Here is a 9,438-nt window from a genome sequence, read left to right on the forward strand (position 1 = left end):
TTACCCAGTTCCTACAAATGGTATTGCTACCTGCCTGATAAATATTACAAAGGTGGACGGGGCAAAACATTTGAAGGAGAGGTGAAGAAGAAATGGTAGTACTGCAAACAGTGCATACCTGAAACACAAAAAGACTTCCAGCCTTTCACCACAAATGAAATAAAAGGGGCAGTTTAAACACTGAAACATATAAAGCCTGTGGGCTTGATAACATCTCCCCTGGATTCCTGAAGAACCCTGGAAAAACTAGCAGACAGTGGCTAGCCATGTTTCTCTTTAGTCATCCAGGAGAATAAAATATCTAAGATCTGTCACAGAGCAAAAGTAATAGCCTTGCTAAAACCTGAGAGTCTATTGATTTGCAATAAGTTAGCACCCATCTCTTTGCTAAACTGCGTGTGCAAATTATTTGAAAGGATTATCCTTCAGAGAATTTCCCCAACTATTGATGAGAATCCTATGTAGATCATGCAGGTTTCAGACCAAACCACAGTACTTGTGACCAAGTGCTGACAGTCACTACCTACACTGGGAGTGTTTCTGCCTGGTCTAGATGCCAGGCACAAGTGCAGTAGAACCTCGTTTATCCGGCCCGCCATTATCCAGCTCTCCGTATTAACTGAACAACCAGCGCCCACAGGTCCAGAAGTGGGTGATCTCTCCTGTGGCCGCTAGATGGTGCTGCAGCTTCGCACTTTGCTATTCTCTAGATTATTCGAATTTTTGATTGTCCGATCTGGCCCCAGTCCCAATTAGATTGGATGAACAGCGTTCTGCTGTATTCCTATTTTCAAGCTTCAAATGTAGCTAATGCTTATCATGACCAATCCAACAGACCAGCATCCTGGTTTTGATCTTTCAGGCCATCTTGGGATAAAGCTCAATCATTTCAGATGTGGAATGGTCAGATGTGCTGCTAATAACTACAAGTGGGGGCCTCTGACTCCCTGCTTTGTCGTAGTAGGCAGTTTAGACCATGTACTTACAGGTTGCACCCGTCGGCAAGAGCTGTCTGGTTTCCCTCATGGATGTGCATAATGCCCTTCCCTCATCTGTTGAATGGTTAAGACATAGATTAACCTGTCACTTGATTGTGTATGTAGATGCACTTGCAATATGTATGTGTATGTATAGTGTTGACTGGGGACTTCGAGTGACACTTACACATTTCATATGAACTGCAGTATGTAGGAAGAGGTGATCTCCAGATACAATGCCAGCCTTGATATTAAATGTTATGGTTTAGATAGTATTCACATAAAACTTCTGTTTTCTACCTTAAACTAAGTAACTCATAATATCCTAGTGCAGGGATCGGCAACCTTTGGCCCGCAGCCCACCAGGGTAAGCACCTTTGGTGGGCCGGGCCGGTTTGTTTACCTGCCGCGTCCGCAGGTTTGGCCGATCGCGGCTCCCACTGGCTGTGGTTCGCCGCTCCAGCGCAATGGGGGCTGCGGGAAGCGACACGAGCCGAGGGATGTGCTGGCCGCGGCTGACCACAGCCCCCATTGATCTGGAGCAGTGAACCGCCACCAGTGAGAGCCGCGATCGGCCGAACCTGCAGACGCGGCTGGTAAACAAACCGGCCCGGCCCACCAGGGTGCTCCCTTCTCCCACCTGAAGCGGATTAGCTGGAGTCTCCTTGGGTAGCAGAGTGAACCTAATTTCAGTGAGAGCCTTTCCTTTGGCTTTAAGCATTGAGTCACGATCATACAGTCTTTGTCTGAACTCTCAAAGCATTTAGATATTATGGTGCATGTAGTGCTATCTACTTTTGACTTCTGTTAAGTATATCTTAAAAATCTTATGGTCAAAACACTGTCAAAATATGCTTTTTAATTCATATTAAAAAAAACAACTCTTGTTGTTTTTATCAAACAATATAAAATTTAAAAATCAATGTAACTTTAAAATCACACACTTCACTATTTAGGATGTTTTATTTTTTATGTTTTACTAAAGTTGGATAATCTGGGTTCACAACTCCGCAGAAGAATCTTTGAGTCAAAAATATTTTTGGGTATTTTTTGTCAGTTAATGAAAACATTTGTATTTCTGCTAAATTGTGGGACTATAGCAAGTTTCTTTTCTAGTCCCATAATTGTGTAAGAAGATATGTAAGCCACGCAAAAGCATGTATATTGTCTTATTTTCAGCTGTTCAATTTTATAGACTGTTACAAATAATTTGGTTATACTAAATCTAGAGGAAATACTGTTGAGTTCTTGACTTGCACTGCAGAAAGTCAAGGTTAAATTTATCTTTTGTTTTGCTTTAAATATGTATATCAACGTTAGTATTTCAATGACTATTACAGGTTTCACTTTTTGTGTTTATGGCAGCTATTTTATTATTTTAGTTCAACTTCTCAAAGCTGCTATAGATACTAGTTTCTCTGCATCTGATCTCTGTATATTCTGTATAAATTAATACTAAGTTATATTTTCAGAAGAGATAGTAATATCTACACCTCCAATTGTTTTTAACAGGAGGACTCCCACTTAGTGAGCTAAAATCTCTTAACCCACAATCCAACATTTAAAAATACTTTTAGAAGGGACAGTATACTTATGGTGGACTAGATGGCTCAGCTGTTCAGTCATTTATAGAGCTTTTCACTGATTCAAACTACTGACTTAGTAGTTATTAGGGCAGTCAAGCGATTAAAAAATAATAGAATACCATTTATTTAAATATTTTTGCATGTTTTCTACATTTTCAAATATATCAATTTCAATTACAACAGAATGTTGTACAGTGAGTGTACAGTGCTCACTTTTTATTTATTTTCATTACAAATATTTGCGCTGTAAAAAACAAAAGAAATAGTATTTTTCAATTCACCTCATACAAGCACTATAGTGCAATCTCTTTATCATGAAAGTTGAACTTACCAATGTAGAATTATGTACAAAAATAACTACATTCAAAAATAAAACAATGTAGAACCTTAGGGCCTACATGTCCACTCAGTCCTACTTCTTGTTCAGCCAATCGCTAAGATAAACAAGCTTGTTTCCATTTGCAGAAGATAATGCTGCCCGCTTCTTGTTTACAATGTCACCTGAAAGTGAGAACAGGTGATTGCATGGCATTGTTGTAGCCGGCATTGCAAGTTATTTGTGCCAGACGCGCTAAAGATTAATTTGTCCTTCATGCTTCAACCATCACTCCAGGGGATATGCGTTCATGCTGATGAAGGATTCTGCTTGATAACAATCCAAAGCAGTGTGGACTGACGCATGTTCATTTTCATCATCTGAGTCAGATGCCATCAACAGAAGGCTGATTTTCTTTGTTGATGGTTCGGGTTCTGTAGTTTCTGCATCAGAGTGTTGCTCTTTTAAGACTTCTGAAAGCATGCTCCATACCTCATCGTCGTCAGATTTTGGAAGGCACTTCAGATTCTTAAACCTTGGATCGAGTGCTGTAGCTATCTTTAGAAATCTGATATTGGAACCTTCTTTGTGTGTTGTCAAATCTGTAGTGAAAGTGTTCTTAAATCAAACAAAATATGCTGGGTCATCATCCGAGACTACCATAACACAAAATATATGGCGGAATGCGGGTAAAAGCATGGAGCAGTAGACATAAAATTCTCCTCCAAGGAGTTCAGTCACAAATTTAATTAACACATTTTTTTTTTAAAGAGCATCATCAGCATCAAAACATGTCCTCTGGAATGGTGGTCGAAGCATATCTGGCACGTAAATACCTTGCAATGCTGGCTACAAAAGTGCCATGTGAATGCCTGTTCTCACTTTCAGGTGACATTGTAAATAAGAAGCGGGCAGCATTATCTTCCGCAAATGGAAACAAGCTTGTTTGTCTTAGCGATTGGCTGAACAAGAAGTAGGACTGAGTGGACTTGTAGGCTCTAAAGTTCTACGTTGTTTTGTTATGGAGTGCAGTTATGTAACAAAAAATCTACATTTGTAAGTTGCACTTTCACGATAAAAAGATTGCACTACAGTACTAGCATGAGGTGAACTGAAAAATACTATTTATTTTGTCATTTTTATAGTGCAAATATTTGTAATCAAAAGTAATAGTGAGTACTGTACACTTTGTACTCTGTTGTCATTGAAATCAATATATTTGAAAATGTAGAAAAACTTCCAAAAATATTTAATAAATGTCAATTGGTATTGTTTAACAGTGCGATTAAAACTGCGATTAATTGAGATTAATTTTTTTAATTGCGTGAGTTAACTGCGATTAATCAACAGCCATAGTAGTTATGTAAAGTTCTTTTTAATCATTTTACGTCTAATAGATTGACATTAACTGGTAATCTTGCTCCATTTTTTTTGGAAATTTCTCTTTTAATGACCTAGCATACTAAAGAAATTTGAAATAAAAACTCAGTTAAACCCCATCTTGATTAACCAGTGTCTTACTAAAGTTTGTAGTGAACAAGTGTCCATGTTACAAAACCCACCATCACTATATGCACTCTTGTTAGCAGTTTCAGCACAGAGGCCGATGAAGGAATGGATTTGGAGCATGAGCTATTTTCTCACCACTTTAATTGGCTCTTCAGGAAAAGTCAGGGTTGGAGTACATTAGCAAGGCACATCTGCACTTTATGTATGTGGTTTTTAAACTATAACGTTTGCATGCTTATAAACACAAACTCTACACTTGACACAAAATGTGCTAATTCAAAATTAATCTTAAATTTTGTATTTTTCTTCAGCGAGGAAGACAATAGGCAGACTAAAGATAAGAGTCCAAATTCTGCTCTGTAATATAAGTGCAACTACATTGATCTCTGGTACCCTCATGTAACAGTCTAGAATTTGTCTACTATTCTCTTTTCATTTTGTTGTGTTCTTTACAATTTTCTGCCCTGTTTGTCAGTCTTTTTGAGTGAAAGTGCTTTGTTGTACATCCTCAGCGCTGCCTGAGGAGCTTGAAAAGGTGATAAATAATGATTTAAATGACTAGGTGGCTGTTCTTTCCTTCCACCTGATAGGCAATTATAACTCATTAACCAAAAGCTCCCTTTATGAATTTAGCTGTTGGTTTTAATCTTAAATCTTGCAGTCCTTTTACTTTTAACAATATCTATAATCTTGATTTTTTTCTTCAGCCTAGTCTTTATGTAGTAATCCAGAATGTATGTAGCTAACTTACAAATGACAATGATAATGGCATTTTGTCTTGCATTATTTCCTGCTTTAGCACTGAAATGTGTTTGATTTGAAAATTTTTGCTTTAATGAGAAAGTGTGACTTACACTTAAAATAAGGTACTTCTTTTTTTTTAACATTTCTTTTGTTCCAGGAACTAAACAACTTAAACATATCTTGTTAAAAGACGTGGACACCATTTTTGAATGTAAAATATGCCGCAGTCTCTTCAGAGGATTACCAAACTTAATTACTCATAAAAAGTTCTATTGTCCGCCAAGTCTCCAGATGGATGACAGTAAGTTTTATTCACCAAAATATTTAATCAAACAACCTAGAATTGAGAAAATTTCCCCTTTTATATTGTACGTAAAAACACCATCAGAAACAAGATGTAACTAATCTAACAGGTAAATGAGAGGATCAGTGAAGCAATGAAGTACTTCACTTTTATTAGCTTGTCACTTTCAGACTCATTCTTTCAATCTGTCTGAAACTCTCTTCTGTCAAATGGGAGTTTTCTATGCAGAGAATGAGGGCAATCGATGCTCCAAAGATATTAATTTGGGCCATGTGGCAACTTAAGGCCTTGGTTCTGCAAAGGATGTGTGTAAGTTTTACTCACATGAGTAAAGTTATGAATGTGTTTAGTTTTTTGCAGAATCATGATCCAAGTCATGAAATTCAGTGTAGTTGAAAACTCCTGTATTTCCACAAGAAAAAAGAGTGAGAAAATATAAAAGAGGTTAGGTCTTGTATATGATGATTTTGAAGATTTCTGCTTTAGGGATCTAGAGCCAGGGCTGATACTGTATGGCACATCATAATGCTTTTAGGTAATTTTCATGTTGGCCTTGATATGTTGTTGAACAAGTAGTCATATTTTATTAATAATTTTAAAAGGACACTTTCAAAATCTAAAAATTGGTCACCTTTACCTTTACACATGCCTCTTGTTAGCATATTCTTCCTTGAACTCTTAAGATTTTTGTTGTTTTCCTTCAACCAATCCTTTATGCAGTGAGAAAAACACAAGATTATTGATGGACTGACACATAATTTTCTGTAAAAAATTATTAGTATATTATGACAAAATATACCCTAATTTAAAATAATGTATACCCAGATGACAACTTGAATTTGGTTTTGTTCTTATGGAGGTGGGGGAGACAAACTTGCAAATGTGATAGCCTATGCCAAGCTAAGTTCTAGGTCTAACACCTTGACACAATACCTCTGAGTAAAAGCATGTTTTAAATCACTTTTAGTGACCTGTAGGGGAAGGAAAAAGATCAACATTAAAAAAACCTTTTAGATAGAAATAGTAATAACGTGTATTACAGTAGTAGCCAGAGGCCTGGGCTGAGATCAGATCATTGTTCTAGGTGTTACAAAACTCCTGAAGCCAAGAGATGTTAACCTAAATAGCCCAGATAAAGCGTGGAAGGGGCAATGAATGCATAGAGAGGTAAATTGCCTTGCCTGGTGTTACACCACAGGTTAGTGACAGCTGGGAATAGAACCCAGGTTTCCTAGCGGTATGTCAACACTTAAAATGCTGCCGTGGAGCTGCTGTAATGCGTCAGTGTACATGCTACCTATGCCGACATGGGCTTCTCCCCTTGGTGTAGATCATCTGCTTCCTGAGAGTCAGTAGTTAGGTTGACGGAAGAATTCTTCCATTGAGCTAGCGCTGGTCTATGCTGAGGGTTAGGTTGGCATAGCTACACCTCTCAGGTATGTGGATTTTTCACACTTCTGAGATGTAGCTATACCAAAGTAAATTCCTAATGTAGATCAGGCCTAAGTCTTTGTCTTATGCCCTACCGATTGGCTTACAGTGCCTTTTTGACCAGTTAATGGTCGTCTTCCTCATTCCCATCTTACTTTAAAGCTATACTCCTGCACAGAGATTTTACTTGTGCCTGCTGTTCCATTAAAGTAACAAGGATGGGTTGATGTTGTTCTAATAAATTTCATCTAGCAACTGAAGATGTGGGTAAGGCACTTCTGTTATTACCATGCAAGTGTATGGCATTAACTTTCTCTCATACTTTCTGGACTGAATTGGAAAAAAATAGACAAAAATAAAGGGAGGAGGGTGAAAAGTTTAGGAAAGAACATATTTTGGGCTCCACCATCTAATTTTTTTATTCTATGTAACTTTTATCCATAGGATTATATGGAATTGAGCTATTAAAATTTTGCAGCTCACGTGTCTAACAGTTTATTAAAAACTTTTGGGAAAGGACCATATCTATACTCTTTACAGCAATGAACACGTTGGCAGTCGATCAGTTTTTAAAATATATTTTTACCGAGCATGCTTTTTAAACCATGTTATCAAGATTTTGATTTGAAATTGAAAACACATTGAGCAAATGCAATTGGCAGTATTTCTGGATTAAAACTTTTTTTGTTGCACTTATCCTTCTTGCTGAATTAGATGTAATGGGCAAATATTTTGTAGATATTACATTTTAGAGGAGCATAATGTTAGATGTACTCAAATTTGAGCATGCTTGAGCTGTAAAATTAACAAGAAAGCCAGGCAGCTAAAGCCCGGCTGTCCCCTGCGCAGGAAGGCGAGAAGATTAGGTGGCTGCCGCCCACTCCTGATGGGAAGATGAGAAGCCCGGGTGGCTGTCCCCCATTCTCAGAGATGAGAGTCCAGGGGGAAACTGGGCTCCGGGTGGAGAGGTGTGTGGAGTTCTCAGGCCCCCAAACTGCCCCTCTTGAGTCTGTGGAAGCACTCCTGGTGAGGATGCGCACCATGGACAGAAGGAGAGGGTAGTGTGGACATCGGCCACCTCAGTAATTACCGTGGTGGCTGTAAATTGACCTCTAAGTCTGTTGTGTAGACATGCCCTTAGGGATTGCTTTTCTGTTGCTCTTGAATATTTTTCTATGCAGGGTTGGATGCTTCAAAAACATGTAGATATTTGAAAACATTCTTCAAAGCTTAGAATCTTTTTCCAATAGCCAAAAGTCCCTTTTATGCTAGATTGTCACAGTCCGTACTTGTTGATCGTATAAGGAAGTGAAGAATAAGGCCTCCTTTACTAGTCCCTGTTCAGATTGTGGCTGAGGAAGTTAGAAAGCCTGTAGTGACTGCTTATCTGATACTCCTCTCCCCACAAGAAGGGGGTGAGGCCTAGGAGCAGACTTGGCTTCCCACTTGGCCAAAGTAGTTGGTCAGTCACATGGGGTGAATAAGCTTTTCCATGAAAAGGGATGAAGTAACTTGCTTCCTCCTCTGAGTAGGAGAGAAATTGTGACCCTAAGTCATCATTAGTTTTCTGGTCTGCTGTGAGATGCAGCTATTCACCACTCTTTATTCAGGGTAGATTATAAAGCTATAGTCTAGCCCTTGGTGTTTTGTCCTCTATTTAACTGCGGGTGGGGAGGGGGTTAGCCTTGACATCTATTATGTTATATGAATAAAGGCATATGAAAGACCCCTATTGTGCACCAACTAAAAATAATATTCTATCCTAATGCAGAAATTAATTTCACAATGTTTGGACAGTGTCTACAATGTTACTTAAGTTCTTATGAAGAGATCTTCATAAACTGACAAATTTCTTAATCTGAGTCCTTGCATGCAAGTGAAAAATCCGTGAGAAAGTATGGGAAGAAAAGTATACATCAGTAAGATACGGTATTTTGAATTTTCTCTTGACCCATCCATACTGAGGAAGTCAGCATGAATAAGATTTTTGTGATTGTGTTGATTTTAATGTTAGAAAAGTGTAAATCAAACTAACTTAAATTTTATCTCTTCCATTCTATCTAAAACTGTATGTTATCCCACTGAAACAAAACAAACCGCCCAAGCAAAAGACTGCCGCACTTATTGTCCAAGGAAAAGCAAACGCTATCGACAGCCTTTTTTGTGTAGTATATTTAACTCTATTAAATAGAGTTAAGTCCTTGTTTCATTTTATAGGTATACATATGAACAGCCTCAATTTTTAAACAAACTTTAAAAGCTACTGTCGCGAGTATGAAGGTATAATAAAAATGTAAAGAATCTGTGAACCTTCAACCAGCTATTTTTAAAAACTATTCATTTACAAAGTTTTAACAAGTTTACAAATCTTTAAATATCAGAAACAAAACGATGATTACAACAATTAGCTTTTGTTTAATGAGGAATATAGTCATCAGATCTTTCTGTTTAATGGGGTGTTACTATGTTAGACTGAGCACCATTGCAACACCTATTGTTGATTCTCGTGGTTTGATCAAACTGAGAGAAATCTCTGTACAGCTATAACAGACCAGGCTCGTCTAGCAAATA

General features: G+C 37.8%; 1 protein-coding gene across 4 annotated transcripts in view; it reads left to right on the forward strand.

Moving 5' to 3' along the window:
• ZNF800 (zinc finger protein 800) overlaps positions 1–9,438 on the forward strand; it is a 28,400-nt gene that overhangs the window by 10,410 nt on the left and 8,552 nt on the right. For all 4 annotated transcript variants that reach the window (XM_024196843.3, XM_024196839.3, XM_024196841.3 and 1 more), the window contains one exon: positions 5,290–5,433. In XM_024196843.3, coding sequence (XP_024052611.1) covers positions 5,290–5,433 — 144 coding nt within the window. The remainder of the gene's footprint in view (positions 1–5,289; positions 5,434–9,438) is intronic.

The sequence above is a fragment of the Terrapene carolina genome, unplaced genomic scaffold (assembly GCF_002925995.2).
Source record: "Terrapene carolina triunguis isolate 2854851 unplaced genomic scaffold, T_m_triunguis-2.0 Scaffold68, whole genome shotgun sequence".
NCBI classification, from domain to species: Eukaryota; Metazoa; Chordata; order Testudines; family Emydidae; genus Terrapene; species Terrapene triunguis.